This window comes from Callorhinchus milii, unplaced genomic scaffold, assembly GCF_018977255.1.
Source record: "Callorhinchus milii isolate IMCB2004 unplaced genomic scaffold, IMCB_Cmil_1.0 Scaffold2, whole genome shotgun sequence".
In the NCBI taxonomy this organism is placed as follows: domain Eukaryota; kingdom Metazoa; phylum Chordata; class Chondrichthyes; order Chimaeriformes; family Callorhinchidae; genus Callorhinchus; species Callorhinchus milii.
The window spans coordinates 120,581,574-120,608,253 of NW_024704743.1; the positions used below are offsets into that span (position 1 = coordinate 120,581,574).

At 46.5% G+C, this 26,680-nt stretch overlaps 1 protein-coding gene across 3 annotated transcripts; it reads left to right on the top strand.

Moving 5' to 3' along the window:
* Window positions 1–5,595: 5,595 nt before the first annotated feature.
* Window positions 5,596–26,680, top strand: maf1 (MAF1 homolog, negative regulator of RNA polymerase III). 3 transcript variants are annotated; one of them, NM_001292725.1, is given in 9 exon segments: window positions 5,627–5,958; window positions 10,133–10,275; window positions 19,559–19,687; window positions 20,063–20,231; window positions 21,582–21,703; window positions 22,645–22,764; window positions 23,352–23,474; window positions 25,622–25,773; window positions 26,591–26,680. In NM_001292725.1, coding segments are annotated over 7 exon segments (768 nt in total). In that variant the 5' UTR covers window positions 5,627–5,958; window positions 10,133–10,192; the 3' UTR covers window positions 25,644–25,773; window positions 26,591–26,680.

Below are 26,680 nucleotides of genomic sequence, written 5' to 3' on the forward strand. Positions count from 1 at the left end.
TCACGACCCTCAGCCGGCGACGGCTCACTGACCAACACCGTCCGGGGTGGAAACAGCGGGCAGGACAAAAGGTTCCTACCCTGCACTGGCCTGCGGCGCATGCGCAGGGAGAGAGAGAGAGGGCATGAGCTGGGCTCAAGGGCAGCATAACAACAACAACAACAACAAGACGCTGGACAGTAAAAGTGGCCAACAGGGAAAAAACTGCATTACTGCAGAAAATTCCGCCCCATCCACCGCGTCTCACTCCGCAGGCCACCTGCTTCACGGCCCCCGAGCCGCCTTGCTCGCCCCTCTATTGGCGGGCGAGCCTTCCGCCGCTCTGCACCCACACACTGGAACTCCCTCCCGCAGTCCCTCTGCCCTCGGGCCCCCTCCCTCGCCACCTTCAAGACCCACTTCAAGAGCCACCTCTTCGACCATGCGTTCGATCTCCCTGCCTCCCCACCTGCCCTGCACCCTCCCCTACCCCGACCCCCAGCTCGGGTCCATAACTCTGTCTGTCCCGCACCCGGCCCCATGACCCCATCAACCCCACCCTCGCCCGGCTCCACTAGCTCCTCAGCCCTCAGAGGATAGAATTCAAAATCCTCGTCCTCACTTTCGAGGCCCTCCACAGCCTCGCCCCTCCTACATCTCTAACCTGCTAACTAACCCCCTATCATCCTGCCCGCTTCCTCCACTCGGCAGCCTCTGGCCTGCTCCATGTCTCCCACTGTTGCCACAACCTGGGTACAATATTCTCTGAAATTAGGTAAACAGGATTCGTCCCTCTGGGAAGAGAAAGTGCATTCCATTCAAGACGCAGAGAAATTTCCATGTTACGTGGCAATTTTCAAGCAGTACCATGGGATATTTAACGTCGACTTGAACGGGGTTACCGGGTTCGATTCCCGGCAGAGCGAAACCTCGGGCAAGTTTCCTTACTCCACACGCCCTATTTTATTATCTTCACCTTCTGTTATGTATTATTTGTGTCTATGTGCGGTTGATAGCTTGATGCCTTCATTTGAGAAAAGTCCAGAAAACATGCCGTAGATTCGGAGAAACTCATGCATGCACAATAGAAATTTAAGCGCATTCCCTTTAAATACCTTTATATTTAAAGATATTATTTTATTTAAGGAACTAAAGTTTGTTAGTACAAATATCACAATACAACAGACAGGTCAATCGTAGTAACAAATATCTATATCAAAGTCAGTTGGCAAATTCACAAACAGCAGGCAAAAAAATCTTGCCTCAGACGAAAAGTCTCTTGCTTCAGACCCAAAATCTTTTGCTTGGGTATATTGATCTCAAAGTCAAAGTTGCTGATGGACAACTGAGCTGTGCACTTTATTTGACAGTGGTTTATACATTGTTATTCTTGTTGTCCCGTTAGGTTTAAAACGATTTCAGAGGTTCTAGAATTTCTGCAGGTTCCTTCTTCCTGAAATTGCTGAAGTTGGTGAAAGTTGATGAAACGATGGAAACAGTCTAAGTCTGACAGATTTTAACCCCGAAGACAAACGTTGCTTCACCACTTCATATCATCACCTGAAAAAATGGCTGTTGTGCAGACAGCACCTGATATATTATGTCCTAGGGTGAACAAAGTATAGTTCAGCCATACACTTTTATAATCGATTGTCCACAGGCAGGATGAGAATAAACAATCTTTCCTTTCTCACGTTCATGAAGCAATTATCTCATTGCCAGACTCTTGCATTTTGTATTTTGCGTCAGATAAAATTGGTCATTCACTTCACTTAGGTGTCAGCCTGATTCATTTGGTAGCACTCTTACCTCTGATTTGGAAGATTCTGGGTTCAAGCCCTATGCCGGCACTTTAAACTTATATAAATAACTGATACTCCAATGCAGTGAGGGGGTGCCTTGCATTGTTGTCTTCAGCTGAGACATTACATTGAGGTCCTGTCTGCCTGTTCAGTGGACATTAAAGGCTCCATGGCACTATTCAAAAGGAAAAGTGGGTTTCTCCCCTTGTCTTGGCCACCAATCCCCTGAATCATTGAATAACACAATTCTAACCTGGAGGATACCAAGCCTTCAACATGAGTGTAAGTACAGTGAAAAGAAGCTGTTTCTATTAATCACACATTGTGGAGTCCTGTAACTCAGTGGTTAGAGCACTCGCCTTGCAAACAAGAGACCTGGGTTCAATTCCCGGCAGGACGAAACCTTGGGCAAGTTTCCTTCCTCCACACGCCTAAATAATAATAATAATAATAATCCTTGCATTTGATATAGTGCTTTTCACGTCGGGAGGACGTCCCAAAGCGCTTCACAGAACACACTGTAAAGTGAATTGACTGTATATTTGTGGGCGAAAGCGGCAGCCAATTGTGCACAGCAATGTCCCACAAACAGTCGTAGATTGAAAATGACCAATTTATTATTGTTTTTTTTTTTGGAGGGATTATTATTAGGCTCTGTGTGGAGTAAGAAACTTGCCCAAGGTTTCGTCCTCTGCCTGGAATTGAACTCAGGTCTCTTGCTTGCAAAGCGAGTGCTCTAACCACTGAGCTACAGGACTCCACGCCTAATAATAATCCCTCAAGAAAAAAAAACAATAAAAGTGGTCACTTCAATCCACGACTGTTTGTGGGACACTGCTTTGCGCAATTGGCTGCCGCGTTTCGCCCACAAATATACAGTCAATTTACCTTACAATATATTCTGTGAAGTGCTTTAATACATCTAGAAGACATGAAAAACGCTACATCAAACGCAAGGATTATTGTATTATTATCTCACATAAAAAGAATAATAAAATTATTATTCTGCAGAATTGTTATTACACCTGCAGATTTGTTATAGAACACGTTAACACAACAATGATTAAAACATGAATTTGTTATGGGAAAACATCTCCAACAATTATAAACAATTCATCTTGACGTTTTTCTAGTTACATCACCATTTTTAACCATTAATCAAAATGGTGTCCAATCATCATAAGCATTTCTAACCATTGATTAAAGTAATTCTTTCAACTACATGGGTTAACATATATTCACAATTTCAGTTATGGAGCGGGATCACAACACTTGTGTAGTTAAGTGTGTTTAGTATTTATTATTCCCTTGCATCGTTTCATCCAATTTGTCAGGAAGTGCTAATTTATTAATGCCTAGGGTTGTGTGTTTTTTAGAACGACAAAAACATTTTGTTGAGTTTGCTTGACCATACTTTCTCAAGTCTCTGTCTTAAGGAGGGAAGGGATACACATAAACAGGTCGATCCTATATCACAGTCTGCTAGTGCAATGCTGACAGAAGTTTCCCAATTTGCTATAATTTAAACAGCAATTGGCAGTCCCGGTCATCGGGGTAGGTAACGCTCATGAGTGAGGTACACCTTAAATTAGGGAAGTTGCACTCAAAGAGAGGGATCGAACACGGAGGCCACCTAGTACTCTCTGTGAGGTTGGGGGAGTTACGTATTGCAGGTATACATGTCGGGGTGACAGCTGTCGCACCAGGCAGGCTTGATTTAATGTCTCATCTGAAGAAAGGCACCTCCAACAATGTAGTGCACCCCCAGCCCTCCATTGGAGTGTAAGCCTAGACGGTGAGTTCAAAGTCTCAAAGTGGGGCTTGAACCCACAATCTCCTGACTCTGAGGTGAGAGTGCTACAACTGAGCCAGCCTGGCACCTGGTTTGCGTTCTCTTAAGCATGTAACGTGTTTCTGCTTCTATCAAACACCTAGCTGACAAATATAAACCTCATGGCTGTGTGTGGGATCTTGCAGTGAGCAAAATGGCTGCCTTCTTGGTCCACAAAATCAATCATTACACTTGGCATTAATTACTGGGAAGCTCCTTGAGACATTGACAAATATCATTGCCATTGAAAGAGTCGTCTGGCAAGCGTTCTCACTGCTTCTCCAGCTAGGACTAACTAACCCATCAGGGCTTTGGCTTGCAGGGTTAACAGGAGCTGAGTGGGAAGTGGGTGGGGAACTTGAAGCAAGTCGTTTTTCACTGAGCGAAGGGAGCAGCTGGGGTAAAGGGTCATTACACTTGACGACATGACTGCGAAATGCTTCGAGATGTTTCGGTCGCTGAAACACTCCGACCTGCTCACACACCATTCTGCTGCTCTGCTCTGTTAACTCCGGCTTTCTATACGTCCCTTCAGCGTGGAGTCCTGTAGCTCAGTGGTTAGAGCACTCGCTTTGCAAGCGAGAGACCTGAGCTCAATTCCAGGCAGAGGGCGAAACCTTGGGCAAGTTTCCTTACTCCACACAGAGCCTAATAATAATCCCTCCAAAACCCAAAACAATAATAAATTGGTCATTTTCAATCTACGACTGTTTGTGGGACATTGCTGTGCGCAATTGGCCGCCGCGTTCGCCCACAAATATACAGTCAATTCACTTTACAGTGTGTTCTGTGAAGCGCTTTGGGACGTCCTCCCGACGTGAAAAGCGCTATATCAAATGCAAGGATTATTATTATTATTATTATCCTCGTCACTCCACCGTTGGCGGCTGTACTTTCAGCCGCCACGCCCTGAAACTCCGGAATTCCTTGCCTCATCCCCTCCATCGTGCTCCACCCCTTTGCTCCTCTTCACATCTCAGGGTCCCGCAGCTCTGTGGTAGAGCACTCGCCCTGCAGGGAGAGAGAGACCCGGGTTCGATTCCCGGCGGGGCAAAACCTCGGGCAGGTTTCCTTACTCCACGCGCCTGATAACAAGCCCTCAAGAGAAAAAAATAATAATAATTTGGTCACTCAACCCCCGACTGTTTGTGGGGCACCGCTGTGCGCAATCGGCTGCCGCGTTTCGCCCACAAATATACAGTCAATTCACTTTACAGCCTATTCTGCGAAGCGCTTTGAGACGTCTCGAAGACGTGAAAAGCGCTGTATCAAATGCAACGATTATTATTATTATTATTATTATTATTATTTGATTATTCATAAAATCTGTCCCTCACGTCCCGGCTGATTGCCGGACGTGAACGTGAGCAAAAGTGGCTGCTGAGATCTCCTTCTTTTAAAGATAAACACACACACACACACACAGTCACTACAGTTGACAGCAACGTGAGGTCTGGGCGGCAACGATGAGCCGCTACATGCGGATGCGAGGCTTGTTATGGTTAAGGGGGAGGAGAGACTGACAGTGGAGCGAGCCAATCGCCAGCCGGATTGTCACGGGTGAGAGGCGGGACACGCGGCGCACTGACCAATGATAGCAGAGAGCTGGCGGCCGGCACGAGACGCCATTTGAACGTGAACCGTCACCGCTGACTCACTGACAGCTGCCCAGCCGTCAGCTGGAGACTCGGTCTCTTGACTGACAGTCCTTTCAGCCAATAGTCGAAGGCGTCTTTTGATTGACGATCCGTTCAACCAATGGTAAAGCGCTCAGCTGGTGACGGAACCGACATCCCGATCAATGGCGGGAGGGCTCTCTTTCTCGAGAAGGATGATGTTGTGATGCAACCTGCGGGGGCGGGTACGTATCTGAGTGACGGTGGGCGCAGCCAATCAGATTGTGGGAAGGGGGTGAAGGGCGGGGAAGTTGGCGAGGTGTCCGCTCGTAGCCAATGGGAGAGCAAGCGGAGGCGGGGTGGGTATTTAAGGGAAGGGGCGGGGAGGCGGGCAGTGAGACAGCGAGTGAGCGTTCGAGGGTCAAGCGGTTGAAGAAACTGAAGTGCGTCAGTGACAACGGCCGCAGCCTCCAGGAGAGAGAGAGAGAGAGAGAGAAAAGGCCTACGTCGTTAATGTGTGCGGAGACTCGGGAAGTGATGGTTCCTCAGGCGGCCTTTCACTCCCAGTCCAGGGCCTTTGCGCCGCCGCGCTGCTCGAGTTTCCAACAGCCGAACTTTATGAGCCCGAGAACGGCGGGCGCCTTCACCAGAAGACGGGGTTTCCAATAAAGACCCAGACACCTTTATCATCTGATCGTCTGAGCCGACGGGATCCCAGGTCATCGCAAGTGTGAGTATCCCGTCAGTGAGTGGGGAAGGGGGTGATCGAGGGAGAGAAAGCGTTGGTTGGGTTGGGGTTGGGGTGGGCGAGAGAGTTGATTGGTGGGAGCGAGAGGGTTGGTTGGGGGAAATGGTGGGTGTTTGGGGGGGGGAAGAGGGTTGGTTGGGGGGGGGCGAGAGCGTTGGTTGGAGGGGGGGAGAGGATTGGATGAAGGGGGTGACAGGGTTGGTTGGTTGGGGGGACGACAGGGCTGGTTGGGTTTGAAGGGCGAGAGCGTTGGTTGGGTTTGAAGGGCGAGAGCGTTGGTTGGGTTTGGGGGGGGAGCGAGAGCGTTGGTTGGGTTTGGGGGGGGAGCGAGAGCGTTGGTTGGGTTGGGGGAGAGCGAGAGCGTTGGTTGGGTTGGGGGAGAGCGAGAGCGTTGGTTGGGTTGGGGGGGAGCGAGAGCGTTGGTTGGGTTGTGGGGGGAGCGAGAGCGTTGGTTGGGTTTGGGGGGGAGCGAGAGCGTTGGTTGGGTTGGGGGGGGGAGAGAGAGGGTTGGTTGGGTTGGGGGGGAGAGAGAGGTTGGTTGGGTTTGGGGGGGAGAGAGAGGGTTGGTTGGGTTTGGGGGGGAGAGAGAGGGTTGGTTGGGTTTGGGGGGGAGCGAGAGCGTTGGTTGGGTTTGGGGGGGGAGCGAGAGCGTTGGTTGGGTTTGGGGGGGGAGCGAGAGCGTTGGTTGGGTTTGGGGGGGGGAGAGCGTTGGTTGGGTTTGGGGGGGAGCGAGAGCGTTGGTTGGGTTTGGGGGGGGAGCGAGAGCGTTGGTTGGGTTGGGGGGGGAGCGAGAGCGTTGGTTGGGTTGGGGGGGGAGCGAGAGCGTTGGTTGGGTTTGGGGGGGGAGCGAGAGCGTTGGTTGGGTTGGGGGAGGGGAGCAAGAGCGTTGGTTGGGTTGGGGGAGGGGAGCGAGAGCGTTGGTTGGGTTGGGGGGGGAGCGAGAGCGTTGGTTGGGTTTGGGGGAGCGAGAGCGTTGGTTGGTGGGGGAGAGCGAGAGCGTTGGTTGGGTTTGGGGGAGGGGAGCGAGAGTGTTGGTTGGGTTTGGGGGAGGGGGAGCGAGAGTGTTGGTTGGGTTTGGGGGAGGGGGAGCGAGAGCGTTGGTTGGGTTTGGGGGGGAGGGAGAGCGTTGGTTGGGTTTGGGGGGGGAGCGAGAGCGTTGGTTGGGTTTGGGGGGGGAGCGAGAGCGTTGGTTGGGTTTGGGGGGGAGCGAGAGCGTTGGTTGGGTTTGGGGGGGAGCGAGAGCGTTGGTTGGGTTTGGGGGGGAGCGAGAGCGTTGGTTGGGTTTGGGGGGGAGCGAGAGCGTTGGTTGGGTTTGGTGGGGGGGAGCGAGGTAGTGTGCTGTGGCGATCAGACTGTCAAGTGCTCTGGGACCCTACCCCGTGTAAAGGTGCTATATAAATGCAAGTTGCTGTTGCGGCAGTGGGGCAGAACTCGCTTGTAATAACAATTTATTATTCTTGGCTATAATAATAGAATATACATATCCTGCCTCCAGGATAGGATATTAGAAGGTATTCTCGATATAAGCGAAGGAAAATGAAACTATGTATCTAATCCCAATGGATATTGCCCGACAGTATATCGCTGAGGTGTACCTGCTGTGAAATAATAATAACAACAATCCTTGCATTCAAGATATATATAGTTTGTGGTACCATAACTTTGGTTAATCACAGAGAGATTATACAAATGAGATTATACATAGAATATGCTGCTCCTTTTAGTATCGCTGGATGGTACACACATTTATTGTTAGTGTATATAGATGAGTTATACTACAGTATTAGTATCACCGACTTCAAGGTATATGTGGAGAGAGTGAGCGCTGTGCATGCAACACTTGATAGATGTTAGTACTCACCTTGACTCTCTTGAATTATCCATTGGACTAGTTAGGCTGAATGGCCTAATTCCATTCTGTGACTCTCAAAGTAATTCGTTGTAACTTGACTCTGACTTGCCATGGTTAAAAATACATTTTTATTTGATGAATTAGCTTTTTGTTTCTTTCACTTAGTTCCGCCCTGCTGGGAATAGAGAAACCAAGGTTCGATTCCCAGCAGGGCGAAACCTTGGGCAAGTTTCCTTTCTCCACACCCCTGATAATAATCCCTCAAGAAGAAAAGAAAAAAACAATAAAAACCAATAAAAAACAACAATCAGTACTCAATGATATGTGTCCAAGCTGTGGGCAGGAAAATGGTGACAGTGATAGAATTATAAAGGGGGTGAAGGAACAGAGAGACCTGGAGGTTCATATAAGTAAATGTTTGAAGGTGACAGGACAGGTAGATAAAGCTGTTTTTTTAAAAAAAGGATATAGGATTCTAACCTTTATAAATAGGGGCATAGAATATAAAAATCAGGAAGTTATGATGAACTTTTATAAAAATAGGTCTCAGCTAGAGTACTGTGTTCAGTTCTGGGCACCACACTAGGAAGGATGTCAAGGCATTGGAGAGAGTACAAAGGAGATTTACCAGGAAGGTACCATCAATGAGGGACTTTAGTTTTGAACAGAGGCGAGAGAAGCTGGGATTATTCTCCTTGGAGCAGAGAAGCTTAAGAGGAGACTTAAGAAGTTTTCAAAATTATGAGGGGATGTGATAGGGTAAACAAGGATTGGGTCAGTAACGCGAGGACACTGATTTAAAATAGTTGTTAAAAGAAACAGAAGAGAGGTAAGGAGACATTTTTTCACATAGCAAGTTGTTCGTATCTGAAATGCATTGACTGAAAGGGTGGTGGAAGCTGATTTGATATCAACTTTTAAAAGAGAAGTGGATGGTTATATGGAGTGAGTGCGGGGGAGTCGGATTGAATTGGATAGCTCTTTTCAAATAGCAGGCACAGACACAATGGGCCGAATGGCCTTAATCTGTGCTGTATAATTCTATGATTCAATTATTTTAATGCGCTCAGCAGGTAATCCCCAGTACCAGATAGAGAGGTTCCAGGTGGGTCTGCAATGCTCCAGGGCATTTCTCATGATAGACCAGCTAGGTTTATTGGTCAGAGGGCAGACCAGTCACTGGGAGCTCCTGTGAGCTCTGCAAGCCAAAGCCTTGATTAATTTGGTGGACCCATCTGGACATGCCAGACAGTGAGAAATATGCCAGACGGTGCTTTTGATGATAAAGTTGCAGGTTTAACTGGTTAAACTCCCGACTATGCAGTACCCCATTATTTTTAGGTAAGCAGGGTGGTTCCTCTGGGGAAAGAGTGCACATTCCAGTCCAGACATCGGGAAAATTCTCCATGTAGGTGGAATACAAATTTGGAACTCTGTCCGGTGTTCTTACTATTAAGTAAGTATTAAGGGTCTGAAATACTGTACACTTTCCAGCGCCTTGGGACGTCCTCCTGACGTGAAAGGCACTATACAAATGTAATCTTCTTGTTGTTGTTAAGCAAGTGGATGGGTTTCAGACATTCGGCTGACCGATAACAATATCGGTTTTCTCAGAGCGTTTCATCTACCACTATCAGCTGTGTACAGCTGTTGAGATTACTATGTGGTTTATGTACTGCACAGTGGTGCAGAACAGAGGGTCGGGCACACGACTGTCTGTCTGAGCTGGGAGTGCTCTCACTGGCATTGTGTGTCTGACGTTGCTGCTGTTCAGGACCCTGAACTTGGTGTTGAAGTTTCCAGGAGACAGCTTTCATCCCCGCCTGCAATAAATCTCAGAACATTTCCTGCTCTTTCAGTGCCTGGTGGGTTTTCGGTTGATTGTTTTCCTGTGGTTGCACACTGTAGGTGTGGGCAGTGAGTTGTGGATTGAGCTGGCTAGTGTTTGGGGTGTCCAGACTTTTTGACAAGGGAAAGGCTCTGGAGGTAGGGGAGGTGGAAGGATTATCAGTGTGGTGTTCTGTACGGTGTTTGGGATTATTGTCCCACAGCGAAGTTTACATTGTGATGCAGCCTAAAAACCCGTGGAAATCTCCACTTGTTTCTCCTCTTCCACCCTAGGAACTATTCAGCTAACGCGCACTGCTGTGCTATCCCTAAAGGGAGTGCCGATGCCTGCTGACCGTAATGTGGCCTGTAGGGTACAGGATGTGCTTGTTCTTTTCTGGAGAATTTGGACTTGGCATCAGAATAACATTAATCTCTCTCTCCTCTTTCCCCCACCCCCCTCCCCCCCACTATCAGGTCTGAAACCCTAGAGCCCTGCGTTGAAGACTACGTGTGAAGTGAGCTGTGTCTTGCAACATGAAGCTGCTGGAAAACTGCAGTTTTGAGGCTATGAACTCTCAGCTGACCATAGAGACTGGCGACTCACGTATCCAAGGCCGGTGAGTGCTGTCTGACTCTTCTCCTGCATGATCTCTTGTCCTCCAGTAACTTGCATGCCAGCTCTATGGGGACTCACTCTCTTAACTGCATGGAGGCCAGAACCCAAGTTATTAATCCAATTATATCAGAAATTGCTAAAATGACCTCTTTGTTGAAAAGGAGAGTTTATTTTTATAGCACATTATTACATCGCCAAGCGCAGTGAAATCGGAGCTCCAGCCTGCCTGTTCTTGTGAACTTTAAAGACTCCCATGACACAGTATGAAGAGAGAAGGCAATTCCTCTTGATGGCCTGGCTGACAATCCTTAAGGTTAATCATTCATTCCCTTCATGGCTTAAAGCGCTTCCAGATATTGCTGTAGAGTATAGTGACTGTTTAACCAACATGGCAGAAATTTACGCCAACAAATCCTGTAAACAGTCATGAGGGAAAGGATCGATTTTTAATTTGGGGGATTGTCGGCCAGGACCCGAGGAGAAACTTTATTCTCTTTTCCAGTTTGGCATCTCAGAATCCTTAATGTCCACCTGATCAAACAGCGTTTCACCCACAAAATACACAAGATACACTTTACAGTATATCCTATGCTTTGAGACGTCTCAGTGTTATTGACCAAAGGCACGGATAACACATTTAATGAGGGTATTTAAATGGGGAGAGAGGGATTTTGGAAGAGTGTGCCGGAGAACAGGGGGATGGTGTCCAAAGGCTCCACGACTGAGGTAGAGGGTGAAGTAGACCAAAGGTGAGAAAGTGTAGGTTTCCAGGCTGGAATATAGAGTTGCAGATGATTACACAGAGTAAGCAGGTGAGACCGTGCAGGGATTTGGGACGTAACAGAAATCTTGAGGATGAGGGAAACTTATTTAACACGTGGTAAAACGTGCAGATTGAGGCCTGGTATCTGAATAACTTTGCTGTGCGCATCCCCTGTAATACCTGAATGGTTGTGAACAATTACCAACCACAGGAGGAATCTTGAGATATGCTCGCGTTTGTGTGCATGTGTTTTTTTGAAACATCCTTTTATATAAAAAAAATTCTAAAGAAGTAAGTTGTACAGAGATGAGGTAGTTAACAGCTAACAGTCCTCCACATAAATTGGCCATTCACCTCATAGCTGTGCATGGGACCTTGCTGTTTGCTCTGTTTGTCCACAAATGGTCATAAGTTTGAAGCAGTTTGAGACATTTTAACGTTCAGGTGCTGGATCGAATGTGAGGATTATTATTCTAGATTCTGCTTACAACAGGTTGTGAAGTTCTGTAGCTCAGTGGTTAGAGCACTCGCCTCACAGGCGAGAAACCTAGGTTCGATTCCTGGGCAGGGCGAAATGTTGGGCAAGTTTCCTTACTCCATATGTCTCTGTTTACTTTGCAGTAAATAGCAACCCCGGTTGTTGGTCGATTAGCAGATCACTTTTCAGGGTGTAATAATTCCTTCAATTTTTTTTAAAAAATAATAAATTGGTTACTTCAATCCACAACTGTTTGTGGGACACTGCTGTTTTTGACCACAAAATATACAGGCAATTCTGACGTGTTTGACCCACAAAATATACAGGCAATTCTGTGAAGCGCTTTGAGATGTCTTGAAGACATGATAAGGCTCTATGTCAAATGCAAGGATTATTAAGATTATAACCGAGCACAACAATGCTATTCCGTTTGCATTGTGGCCACGTTCAGCTGTTTCAACCCTGTTTCCTGACAATGTTTTGAAACTACGTCTCAAGGGTTTGTGAGCAGGAGAAGAAGTGATGAGCACATTATGATGTGGTTACAGGTCACTGGGTATGTACGTGTTAAGTGTTGTGCAACAATAAAGAAATTGACTGTTCCTGTCAGTGTATTTCTGTGATCTCTGAAATTGCAACTCTTAGAACAGCGCAGAAGATTGTGGTGGGAGGAGGATGACAATGCCTCCGTTTTATCCGAATTGCTCTCACTCGCTTCAGCTACGAGGGTGCATCAGTCTGGGGCTTTTCACTGTCCAAGGGTCACACTGTCTCAGTCACTTGCACTCTCGGCTCTGATTCAGAAGGTTGCAAGTCCAAGGCCCACATTGGGGACTTTAAGCTCATTAGGCTGACACTCTGCGGTGGTGGGGGCGGGTAGGGAGGGAGAGGGAGCATTGTCGTTAAACCAAGGTCCAATCTGTATGTTCATGTGGACGTCAAGGATCCTATGGCACTATTTGTAAAGGGAAGAGAGTTTCTCCTGGTCAAAAATCCCCTGAAATAAAATTGGTCTGTTGTTTGCTGGTTGCTTGTGGGAGATTGCTATGCACCCAGTGGCTGCCGTTTTCACCTGCAAAATAAACTCTACACTTCACAATAAAATCCTGTGAAGTGCTTTGAGACATTTCAATGATGTGGTGAGGTGCTATATCAAATGCAAGTATTATATAACTGCTGGTGAGTGCATAATCTGTGCATAATCTGTATCTGTTCCACTGGTTTATATGGGAGAGCTGCTCTTTGCTCTTTTTAGTGGAAAGCTGATATTGGCTTATTAAATAGGCAGGCAGCAACAATTTCTCCTTGGGGCCTCCAGCATTTGCCTCTCCTGTATAGCTTCATGGCTTTGTCCACTGGTAACTCGGTCTGCTCTCTTCTGTCATCCACTGTAGTTTCTTGGTTCCCCTTTCCCGAGCCCCCTCATTATGAATTTATCTCTCAGACCGTGCACTCAAGGTAAATGTTTAAATAACTATGAAAAGGGAATTGGATATTTACTTGAAAAGAAAAAAATTGCAAGGCTATGGTGAAAGAGCAGGGGAGTGGGATTTATTGGTTAGGTTTTTCAAAGAGCTGGCACAGGCACAATGGGCCAAATGGCCTCCTTGTGTGCTGTAGGATTCTATGAAGATCGTCACTCAGCATGAAAAGTGGTGTGTAAGAGCAGAGAGTTGTTTACGAGGAACCATGATGTTTGGATCCGTGGGTCTTATCCATCTGTCCGCACGTACTCTGTAACTCTGCATCCTGCTGTAAATTGATAACCTGGCAGTGTAATGTGTCCATTCCAGGGCCCAACTACAAATAGTCCTCCCAAAGCTGATTTGCTGAGTAATAGTGATATTTTCTGTTTTTCTTGTTATCCTCAATTTGCATAAGTGTTTTCACTTTCCCTCTAGGGAAAGAAAATGGACAGAAGAAAGCAATTTACACTCTTATAATAATAATCTTTGCATTTGGTACAGCACCTTTCACGTCAGGAGGGCTTCATCATGGGATATAATAATAATAATAATAATCCTTGCATTTGATATAGCACTTTTTACGTCGGGAGGACGTCCCAAAGCGCTTCACAGAACACACTGTAAAGTGAATTGACTGTACACCCGTGGGCGAACGCGGCAGCCAATTGCACACAGCAACGTCCCACAAACAGCCATAGTGCAAATCACCAATTTTAATTTGGACTGTTGACAAAGACATCCTGGTAAACCCCCTTTGCTTTTCAAAAAGTGCCACGGGATCTTTAACGTCGACCTGGACGGGCGAAAGATTTAACGTCTCATCCAAAGGTAGACAACTCCAATAATGCAGCACACCGATAGTACACAGCTATGTGGGGCTTGAACCCACAGCTACCAAGTGGGCTAGGCTGAATCACATATTATAATAATAATAATCCTTGCATTTGATATAGCGCTTTATCACGTTGTTGAGATGTCTCAAAGCGCTTCACAGTAAGTTTCCTTACTCCACACACCTCTGTTTACCGAGCAGTAAGTAGGAGCCCGGTTGTTAGTTGATTGGCGGTTCACTTTTCTGGGGTAATAATCTCTCAATCCACGACTGTTTGCGTTGTGCGCAATTAGCTGCCGTGTTTCACCCACAAAACGCACAGTCCATTCACTTTATAGTTTAGAACAGAACACTAAGTGTTCTGGGACGCTACCTCGTGTGAAGGGTACTTTATAAATGCAAGTTGTGGTTGTTGGAAGTTTTACAGTTTATCCTGTGAAACGTTTTGAGACGTCTCAACGGCTTGATAGGGCGCTATAATCGAATGCAAGGATTATTAATATTGTCAAAACCATCTTAAAATCTGCCTCTTCAACTGTGCCTATGGTCATCTCTCCCCCTCTCGCTTTCTCCTTCCTTAGAGTGTGAAGTCACTGTGAAGCCCATCAAGATAATTCCTTCAAAAAAAATTGGTCACTCAATCTATGACCGTTTGTGGGTCACTGCTGCACTCAATTGGCTGCCGTGTTTCTCCTGCAAAATATACAGTCAATTCAAGACTGAGACCGATAGATTTTTAAAAACTAAAGGGATTAAGGGTTATGGGGATAGGGCGGAATGGAATTAGGTTAGAAGATCAGCCATGATATTATTAAATGGCGGGGTAGGCTCGAGGGGCCGAATAGCCTAGTCCTATTTCTTCTGTTCTTATTCACTTTACAGTATATTCCGTGAAGCGCTTTGAGACATCTTGAAGATGTGTTAAGACACTATATCAAATGCAAGGATTATTACCATTATTATTATAAGCCCATCAATATACTATCCTACATGAAGGGCACATATAAATGCAAGTTGTTCTATCCATGCATAGCAGTACTTTGAGTTGTTGTGATCAGCTGCCCTAAAAATGAAAGCGCTTTCATTTATTTTTCTAAGATCGTAAAACCACACACACACACGCGCAGGATAGATTTAGTGTTGCTGTCTGCAGTGAGTATTGTGAGCGCTGGCTGGCTGCCAGGTTGCTAAAGCTGTTGATCTGTTGGGGAGCATGAGTGAAAACCAAGATCTGTTTTCAAAGGTCAGATGTTTTTTGTCTGATTGCCTGCAGCGCAGAGCGAATGGTGGGGGTTGTCTTGTAGAGTGAAACGTTCTCTGTGCTCACTGGCTGATCCACTTTTGCGTCAGTCAGGATTGTTGCTAGGGACAGAGCGAGCGCACATAAATAGACTGGTTGAGCCGAGCTTTCAATGCTGAGGTCAGATTGCATTGAGAGGTAGAGGGAGAAGTGGGCTGCAGCGTCTCTATCGGACGACTGGTACTTCACAGCTTTATCTTCCAGTGTCTTAGGGCTGACTATTGTTGTATCCTCTTTACCGATCTGCCTATAGATAGCTGGTCATAAAGCAAAAGTAGCCAGAGTTCATCTTCGCTGCCCATCAATTCTTAATGCTTGTTAATATTTTACTGTAGCATGGTTCTGTGAAACTGCAGGTTAACTTCATACTGTTCCTGTAATCTTTTGTCAGTAAATAATAAACCTTGCATTTGATATAGCACCTCATCATGTCATTGAAACGTCTCAAAGCTCTTCACAGAGTATACTGTAAAGTGAATTTACTGTGTATTCTGTGGGCAAAACACTTTTTTTTAAAAAATGGGAGGATGACATTCTAGCTGATCTACCATTTCAGTCCACTGTGGACAGTTTCATGCCTTTTCTCCATATAACTCAATACCTGTTACTTTTGCAAATCTCGCTCACTCCCTTTTCAACATCCCAATGAATTTCATATCCACCTTGGATCGGAAGTAATTCCGAGGTCCAGTCTGTGCCTGTTTATGTGGATGTAATGGATCCCGTAACACTATTGGAAATGAGAAGGGAATTTCTCTCAGTGTCCGGCTGACATTCCTCCAGATTAATTGTTCAACTCTCCTCACGGCTGTTAGTGTGACCTTGCTGTGTGCAAAATAGCTGCTGGGTTTGCCTGCCAAACAGCCACTACACGTGCACTTGGAATTGCATTCTTTGGGTGAATGGATAACCCATTATTTCAGGCTGGTGCTCTAATAATTACAATACTTGCATTTGTTATAGCGCCTTTCATTGACGTCTCAAAGCACTTTACAGGATTTACTGTAAAGTGTTGTGAATGTGTATTTTGTCGGTGAAATACACCTACACCTATAGCTCTTCTCTGCCCCCACACTCTGGAACTCCATCCCACGGTCCCTTCACCTCGCTTCCTCCCTCGCCTCCTTCAAGGCCGGTCTCAAGACCCTTCTCTTCGATTGTGCCTTTGAATCGCCCTCCCACCTCTCTGCCTTCCCTCACCCTTACACCACCCCTCCCCCATGCTCGGGTCCTGACAACTGACTGCTCAGCGCTTTGGGACGTCCTCCCGACATGAAAGGCGCTCTATAAATGTCATTTTGTGGTTGCTGTTGAACGTCACTCTTGGCACTTATCCTGGGAATAACGGCATCAACAACTTGCATATACACGCGGGGTGCTTGAACTAGACCTTCAGTCAAGGTTGTTGATTGTTATTAGTATCATGTCTGACTGTCGTGGGTGGCTCGTGTTACTGAGTGTGAGACGGCTGGTGCAGGGACAGATGCTCGCTGCTTCTGTTGCCCTTAGAGTAGACGTATTTACTCTAGCTCCGTACAATGTTGTGAGGCCAGGAATAGATTGAGGATGCGTGCCAGTTCTGGAGCATAAATCTACAGTTCTTTTTCTGGGTGGTGTTGCCGTGCGGACAGAGTAAGTGATGGAGAGCAGTGGTTTGTTCTGGGCTTACCCCTCACTCGCTTCCACTTGTTATCAACCCGCCTACTCCCTCCACTCGGCAAGCAGTGAGTGACCTGCTTCACATCCCCCACTCTGCCCAGCCCCACCATCGGCAATTGGGCCTTCAGCCTTTCTGCCCCCACTCTTTGGAACTCTGTCCCGGAGTCCATTCAGAGGAAGATCTTGAAACGGACCTTGAAGGAGGTGAGGCGAATAATAATAACAACAACAACAAGATTCCATTTATTGAGCGCCTTTCACGTCGGGAGGACGTCCCAAGGCGCTGTACAGTTGGGTCAGGACCCGAGCATTGGGGGGAAATGGTCAGGGTGAGGGGAGGGAAGGGAGGGAGCGAGGAGGGGGTAGAGAGTCGAGAAGGGAGCTGAAGGCTCGGTCAAAGAGAAAGGTCTTGAGACCGGCCTTGAAGGAGGAAAGGGAGGAGGCGGCGAAGGCACTGGGGGATAGAGTTCCAGAGCCTCGGAGCTGAGAGGCTGAAGGCCCGGCCACCGATAGTAGGGCGGTTGGGGCGGGGGATGTGGAGCAGACCGGAGCCAGAGGAACGGAGGGTACGGGCGGGTAGATAGGGGGATAGTAGGTCGGAGAGGTAGGAGGGAGCGAGGCCGTGAATAGCCTTGTAGGTGAGGATGAGGATCTTGAATTCGATCCTCTGGGGGATGGGGAGCCAGTGGAGGCGAGCGAGGGCGAGGGTGGGAGTGATGTGGTCGCGGTGTCTGGTGCGGGACAGTACATGAGCTGCAGAGTTCTGAATGACCTGCAGTGTGGAGGGAGGGCCGGGAAGGCCGGCGAGGAGAGAGGTCCCATAGTCCAGCCTTGAGGTGATAAAGGCGTGGACCAGAGTTTCAGCAGCGTGAGGGGTGAGGTAGTGCCGTAGTCTGGCACTAATAATCCTTGCATTTGACATAGCGCTTTTCACGTATTCTAGACGTCTCAAAGTGCTTCACAGAATATACTGTAAAATGAATTGACCATATATTTGCCCACAAATATTCAATTCACTTTACAGTATATTCTGTGAAGCGCTTTGAGACGTCTAGAAGACATGAAAAGCGCTATATCGAATGCAAGGATTATTATTATTATTATTCGCCTCGCCTCCTTCAAGGTCCGTTTCAAGACCTTCCTCTTTGACTGTGCCTTCAGTCTTTCCACTGCCATCCCTACCCTCCGTGGCCCCTCCATCCCTCTTGAATCCAACCCCAGCTCAGGTTCAAACCTTTGACTGTCCAGCGACTTGAGACATCCTCTTGACATGAAAGGCCCTATTTTGTTGTAACTCGGAGATGCCTGAACTTTTGTCTTGTAGAGTGGGGAAGGAAGTAGGCTAGCAGGAAAGCAAGAGATAGAGCTTGCACCTATATAGCACCTAATCCCAATGTCTCAAAGCCAATGATAATAATCCTTGTGTCTAATATAATAATAATATTAATCTTTTCATTTGATATAAAGCCTTATCAAGTCTTTGAGACATCTCAAACTGCTTCACATGAATAACTGTAAAGTGTAGTGACTGGCAGCAGCCAATTTGTGCAATTAAGCAAAGGTGGCAGCCAATTCATGCACAGCAATGTCCCCCAAACAACCATGAAATGAACAACCAATTTTATTTAGGGGATTGTTGGCCAGGAATTGGGCCGAAATGCCTTTCTCTACGATAGTGCCATGGATCTTGTAATGACCCATAATAATATAATAATAATAATCCTTGCATTTGATATTGCGCTTTTCACGTCGGGAGGACGTCCCAAAGCGCTTCACAGAATATACTGTAAAGTGAATTGACTGTATATTTGTGGGCGAACGCGGCAGCCAATTGCGCACAGCAATGTCCCACAAACAGTCGTAGATTGAAAATGACCAATTTATTATTGTTTTTAGTTTTGGAGGGATTATTATTAGGCTCTGTGTGGAGTAAGGAAACTTGCCCAAGGTTTCGCCCTCTGCCTGGAATTGAACTCAGGTCTCTCACTTGCAAAGCGAGTGCTCTAACCACTGAGCCACAGGACCCATCCAACCATGCAGCATACCTGGACTAAGTCCTTATCATATGACATTTCGTAACTGTTTGTAGGACATGTAGCTGGAGCATTGCATCCAATTTTGGGTCCCTCACTTCAGGAAAGCTGTTAAGGCCTTGGAGGGAGTGTGAAATATACTGGGGATGAAGAGCCACACCACCACTACCAACAATAATAACTTGCGTTCCTATAGCATCTCAGACACTTAGTGGCGTGGCTTGCTGCTGAGCTGGAAAGGCGGGGGGACCTCACGGTCGAAGAGGAAATTCTAGTTATGAGAGATTTGAACGGCTGGGTCTGTTTTCAATGTTGCAAAGACGGTTGACGGGGGAACCTGATAGACCTGTACATATTGATGAGGGATTTTGCCCTGTTTTTGCGCAATTGGCTCCCGCATTTCGCCCACAAAATATACAGTCAATCAACTTTACAGTACATTCTGTGAAGCACTTCGAGAAGGGATATGGCGCAATATCAAATGCAAGGATTATTATCATTAACACCATACCAACCTGTCTGCTCCCTCTGCTTGGCGGACACTGGCTTGCTTCATGTCCCTGGAATCCCTCCATGTCACCATGTCCCTTGCCTCCTTCAAGGCTGGTTAGTCTCGAGACCGTCCTCTTTGACCGTGCGTTGGTAACACAGACCAGCTTTGTCAGCCTCTCTGTGCCAGTGACTATCATCCCAGGCGGGCTTTCTGTGGGGCTGTTCAGTAAATCTGAACAAACCTCTGCTTCCTTCCCACAGGATCGAGAGCTACTCCTGTAAAATGGCGGGGGACGACAAGCAGATGTTTAAGCAGTTCTGTCAGGAGGGGCAGCCCCATGTGCTCGAAGCCCTTTCCCCTCCGCAGACCACTGGACTCAGCCCAAACAAGTGAGTACAAAGCTCCTTAGAAGATCAATTCCTTGTAGATGATACAGCACGAAGAACCACGGCTCTTTTTTGCCCTTCTTCGTTCTCTTCTTCCACCTGGAGTAGTCATAGCACAGGTCGCCAATTATGTCTGTGTATTGTGTTCACTCCACCTACTCTAATCCCATTCCCTGCTCTTTTCCCCATTGTATCTGTGCTGGTGCTCGCTCCCACACTAGAGCTCTCTACTCTAATCCCATTCCCTGCTCTTTTCCCCATTGTGTTGGTGTTGGATGTGCGTCTCTGTCTGTGTGTGTGAGATTAAGGTGTGTGACAGGTTCAGTAAGAGTCAGAATGACAGTGACTGAGCTTTAATTTGTGTGATTCCTGTGACAGGTTCAGTAAGAGTCAGAGTGGTGATGAGGGTGAGGGACCACTCTGTGACAAGTGCAGCCGTAAGACACTCTTCTACCTGATCGCAACGCTCAATGCGTCCTTCCGTCCTGACTATGACTTCAGCACAGCCAAAAGCCATGAGTTCAGCAAGGAGCCCAGTCTTACCTGGGTAAGTAAACGCTATCTGTGGTTCCACCCACTGTAGCTCCAGGGACGTCAGACTTCGGGGCCCAGATCTGCGGGTGTGTTGTTATTTAGTTCATTTGCAGAGTTGATGATCTGGGGTTTCAGGAACACGACACGCTGGAGGACAGGGATTTTTCTACACAGGTCCTGTTAACCCTGCAAGCCAAAGCTCGTAATGGGTAAACAAAACGCAAAGTACTGCAGATGCTGGAAATCTGAAACAAAAACAGAAGTCGCTGGGAACACTCAGCAGGTCAGGCAGAATCTATGGAGAAAGGAAAGTGAGTCAAGGTTTCAGGTGACCGAACCTTCGTCAGAGCTGGGGCATGTTGGGAGGGAGAGGCTTTTAAGGTCTAACAGGGAGGGGTGAGGCAGGGCAAGGAAGACAAAGGAGAAAATGAGGTTGGGGACAGGGGATGATGGGTTAAAAGAGGTATTAATGATGCAAACAAAGGGGGGGATTGCAACAAAACTGGGGAATAGAGGTGTCAATAATGCAAAACAAAGTTGGAGGGAGGGAATTGCAACAAAATAGGCAGACCAGAGAGAAAAGGTGTGTATGGGACTCAGATGATGTGGTAATGGTTACAGAAGAGGGGGAAGGTGAGCTGTTTTGGTCTGAAATTGTTAACCGGTAGGGTAGTCCTAGCTGGACAAACAGCGGGAAGCTTGCCAGACATCAGTCTCAATGGAAAGCTATACAGTTTTAGCTGGTTAGACTCAAGCAGTTACCCCACACTCGGGGATCCCCAAGCCTTGCCAATTTGAATCTAATACTCTCCCGAATTAAGTAAGGAGAGTGCATTCCTTTAAGGTGAGCGTGCACATTCCACAGGGACACAGGGAAATTTCATACAAATATGGAACTCTGTCTGGTTTGGATACTCTGAACGATGATGGTTTTCTGCAGATGTCAGTTACTTGACTGACCAAAAAAAAGAGCCCCAAGGCAGGGCCTTTGAGTTCACTCCAGGCTGAAGTTCCATCAAAGTCCTGGGGGAAGCTCTGCATTATTCAAGCATTGAACTTTAAATGACACTTTTAAACTGAGATCCCGTCTGCGTGCTTAGGTGGACACTAAAGATAATAATGATAATCCTTGGATTTGAAATAGTGCCTAAATCACGTCGTTGAGATGTCCTTAAAGCGCTTCACAGGATATACTGTAAAGTGTAGTGACTGTGGCTGAAACTCGGCAGCCAATTGCGCACAAACAGTCGTGGATTGAGTGACCAAATTTTTATTTCATAATAATAATATTAATCCTTGCATTAGATATATGTACAATAGTGGGTTCTGTGTCAATGGTCTGTCTGTCTGTCACTCTCTACAGGTGGTGAATGCAGTGAACAGCAGCTTGTTCTCTGCCATTGGGGAGGAGTTTAACACTCTGAAACCCCAGTTGTGGAACGCTGTGGATGAGCAGATCTGCCTCTCGGAGTGTGACATCTACAGGTAATAAACATAGCTACACTCTATTACATAGTCCAGCAATTCACCAAACTAGTCTCTGTCGCTGTCCACATGAGCTTGCACCCCTCTCCTCTCTTCCATCCACCCTCCTATTTCCCTCTCCTCCACCCACCCACCTATTCCCCTCTCCTCCACCCACCCTTCTATTAACCTCTCCTCCATTCACCCACCCCCTGTTCTGCTTTACATGGTAATTTGTGCTGGTGTGTTGGGAAGCTGATTTATCCAAACCTCACTCTACCTGCTGGCTAGAAAAACCCGATAAACATTCACTTTCACAGAGGGAAAGAGTCCAGAGCTTGACAACAGGACAGAACTTCACTGTTGTCTCAACATTATCCCCGTTAGAAATCCACCCTGTGTGTTAGGCCAGTTCTAGTGTCTCAGCCTGACTAAATTGCTGTAGCCTCTGGGTCAGAGAGATCTGAGTTCAAGCTCCACATCAGACATTCCATCACAGTCCTGCAGGAAATGCTGCATTGTCAAGACATCTTGTCCTGTGTATGAGACATTAAACCGAGATTCCTTCTGTGAAGGGTTAAGAAGATGTTAAAGATCCTGTGATGCTATTGGGCTGAAAATCTTTTAAATAAATCATTCATTTACCCCAAGGCTATTTGTGGGATCTTGCTCTATGCGTTATCTCCTTAAAAAAAAATCCCTCAGTCGCTATACTAAAATTAGTAGTCATTGAGTGGATCAGGCGCCCTAGGGATTTGGTGAAAGCATAAAGTGTTGATTCTTTCAAAAACAAATTAAATACAGAATATAGTTTGGGATAGGACATGTGCTTGCGACCGCCAAGATGGTAGAAGGCGAACTAGATGGACCTTGGTCTTCTTTTGTCCAGCAAATTCTTATGTTCTTATGTTCTAAATTGCAATGGGCTCTCGTTACATTATTCTTTGAACCATCCTTCCCAGCTACAACCCTGACCTGGACTCAGACCCGTACGGTGAGGAGGGCAGCCTCTGGTCTTTCAACTACTTCTTTTACAACAAGAAGCTGAAGAGAATAGTCTTCTTCACGTGCCGCTCAGTCAGGTGAGGCTTACCTGTGATGAGTTGTCAAGTAGACAGAAGTTTATCATTGTGAAGTCTGTAAATATGAGCAGTCTAGACAGGAGACACTGCCGTCTATAAATGTGGTCAGTCTTGACAGGAATCATTGCCATCTGCATTGGGGAGTTCTGTAAGTTATTGGTTAGAGCACTCGCCTCGTAAGCAAGAGTACCCAGTTTCGACTTCCGAACGGGGTGAAGCTTTAGGTATATTTCCTTGATTCACACGCCTCTGGTTACCTAGCAGTATGTAGGAATCTGGTTGTTAGTCGTTTGCTGGATTGGTTTTCTGGGGGTAATAATCCCTTCATCAAAATAAATAAATAAATAAAATAATAATAATTTGGTCACTCAATCCACGACTGTGTGTGGGACACTGCTGTGCGCAATTGGCTGTCACGTTTCTCCCACAAATTACAGTCAGTCCACTTTTCAATATATTCTGTGAAGCGCTTTGAGACATCTCAACGAAGTGATAAGGCACTATATCAAATGCAAGGATGATGATTATAATGTGACTAGTCTAGATGTGTGTGCTTTGCTGTCTAATGCTGGCTCCTTGACCTCCAGCGGCTACCTGTACAGTCAGGACACCGAGGTCAGTAACAACTTTGATATGGACCTGGAGGATGAAGACCTGCTCAGTCTGGATGAGGAAGAGGAGGAGGAAGCGGAAGCCATTGAAGAGGGCAGGTCTGTATCTGGTTCACAGGTTTCTTCTTCATCCACTGAACACAACATTGAGTTGTGAATTCTGTAATGGGATGGTCAGCATTCATAGGCCAACGTGTCCTTCACAGCTGCATTGATCCACGGATGTTGGTTGTTAATTCCCTATCAGCCTCTCTGCTCAGTGGGCACTGACCTTCCCTATGTTCCCCACACTGCCCGCCCCACCATCAGCGGTCGGGTCAGCAGCCTCTCTACCCCTACCCTTTGGAACTCCTTCTCACAATCCCTTCGCCTCGCTTCACCCTTGCCTCCTTCAAGCCTTGTCTGAAGACCTTCTTCTTCGACCGCACCTTAAGTCACCCTCCTACCACCACACTCCCTGCCCTCCACCCCTCCTGATCCCGACCCCCAGCTTGAATACACATCCTTGACTGTCCAGCGCTTTGGGACATCCTCCCAACGTGGAAGCTGCAAAACAAATGTCATTTATTGTTGTTGGTAGTGTAAGGGTTAATTTAATTTGGTGACCCCACAGTGAGGTAAGGACTGACACAAATGTTATACAATTAATCAAGGTTTATTAATTCAGATTAAACAATACATCCAATTATGTTTATGTATCCACGTATATTGTAGTTCACAGCGATTTAATTTGATCAAACCAGGAGAGAGAGATGTGCATTGTCCATGAATCCAAATATATATCCATCAAAAGGTATCTAGGTATTATTGTATGGTTCCCAATTCAATATCACCCTAAAGTATCCAGGTATTATTGTGTGTTTAGTGTTGATTAAATCGTAATCATGAACTTCTTTTTTTAGAAATTGGAATATAGTTCGCAATTCCAATTTCCAATTTTTTCCTTCTCTCATTTTCTCTTTCAAATCGATGTCCGTTTCTACCGTTGATTAGGTGACTTTTCACCTGTTGTCTTTTGCAAGATGGTTCATTTGTAAAAACAAATGCAACATTCTCTCCAGCAACAGACCATTTTCCCATGAGAAAATGACTGATAAGGAATGAAAACAGTTTGTTGTTTATAAAGTCTTTTGTTTCTCCTCCTTGATCTCCTCCGAAGCTAGTCACAGCCAGCTCCACTCATAGCTTGATCATATGTTTCAAATATATAAACATCGCAAATATAATTTGAGATATTATTTAACACATTCTGTAACTAATTAATCCTACAGTGGTTAATAACTCCTTCCCCTCCCTCTCCTGCTCAGGTGTATTACAGTAGATTACTGCTGTGAATCTTACTGTTATCTTCTTTCAACTAAATTTTGACCAACTGAATTCTGTTGACCATCCACTGCATTGTACTCACTGCCCCGGCTATAAATCCCAGAATTAGGTTGCTTTTCTGCTGTCACTTCCACCATGTCAACATTAGGATTGTGCCCTTTAGGATGTACAATATTTTGTTTTTCCCAGTTTGATGGTTACCACTTCTATGCAGTGAATTGAGGTCCATGGGGTGATGATCAGCCTTTATTGATTGTACTGTGAAGCTTTTGCTAGATGAGCTCTTTCTATAATAACCTTTAATGCTTGCACTTAATAGAGCAGCTTCCGTATCAGGAGGATGTCTCAAAGTGCTTCACAGAATGTAATGTAGTGTGAAGTGCAGTAACTGTATACTTTGTATTAGCTACTTATTGTGTTAAACCTCCTCCCCCGGCTGCTTCTTCCATTCAACAAAGACTCACATTTAGCAAGTTTCCTTACTCCACACAACTCTGTTTACCTAGTAGGAACGCGGTTGTTAATCAATTGCCAGATCGCTTTTCTGGGTGTAATAATCCCTTCAAAAACATTTTTTTTAAAATAATTTGGTCACTCAATCCACAACTGTTTGTGAGACACTGCTGTGCGCGTTTGGCTGCTGCGTTTTGCCCACAAAATACACCGTCAGTTCACTTCACGGTATAGTTTGAAGGGCTTTGAGACGTCTCAACGATAATAATCCTTATATTTAATATAGAGCCTTATCACATCTTATGGATATTTTGTGGGCAAAACGCTTATTATTATTAGCGACTAAATGGAGTAATCTGGTTTCCCCTCTTCCCCCCCCCCCCCATTTGTTGTTTCTTTTTTTTCAGAAAGTATTGGATAAGAGGATTTTTAACTTGTGTCTGTGACGTTGTGCTTCCTTTCCTCAGATACCAGGCAGTGTGCGTCTGAAGAGGGGTTGAAGAGGGGCAGACCTCGCTTGCTCCCTCGCTCGCTTTCCCTGGCATTTCCACTCCTTCAACCTTTCGGCGCGAGCAATTCCGTGAAGGTGAACAACCAGCACTTTTTTTTCCCCACATTCTTAATCTCAGGCGTTGCAAAAAGATACTTCTTCCCACCGCCCCCCCTCCCACCCTGACAGGCTTCAGAGGAGAGCTGTTGCTAAACTCTTGCTTGAGAGGTCACCTTGTGAACCGCATGAAGATTTTGAGGTCAGCCGGAGCAGGTGGGTTGGAACTGGCTCCCTCCAGCTCTTACCTCTGTGAGAGGAGCGGCTGCTGTTGGCGCATGGCTTTGATGACCTCCCTTGCTGACTGTGCTCTTACCCAGTCCCCTGAGTTTGTTGCACTGACTTGTCCACGTGACGTGGTGGATCCGGCACAGACATTGAGTGGAAGAGAGAGGACCAGGCTATCTCCAAGGATCCTCGATGTAGAAAGAGCACCAGGCCTCCTCTCTCAGACTTCAGCTTCCTGGTGCTTGGCTTGGCCAAGTGATGGCTGCGCTTCACTGGGTGAGAGACTGCCACTCCGACTCAACCATCCCTCCCGCCAGCAGCCTGCTCCTCCATCTCTCCAAGGATTGTGATTGATTGAGAGACCAGGGGCGGGCATGCTTTCTTCCAAAAGAAGATTAGGAATAAAGGCGTCCAAGCTTGGACAAGCAAGAGCCGGCCGCACCCACCCACCAGGACAACCCTGCCGCCTGAATGCACTGCTCAGAACATCAGAGAGCGTAACAACCGTCTCTCCTGTCTCTTCTCCAGTCTGTCTCCCTCTCACTCTCTCCAGTCTGTCTCCCTCTCACTCTCTCTCTTCTCTCCCCGCCCCCCCCACCCCCGTCTCTTTCTCTCCCTTTTTAAGTCTTTGTTTTCTCTCTCTCCTTTATCTCCCTCTTCATTCTTATCTGCTCTGTTCTATCCAGCCCCCACTTTTTTTTACAGCTTGATTCCTTACCTTTTTTGGATTTTAAAAATAAACAGATAGTAT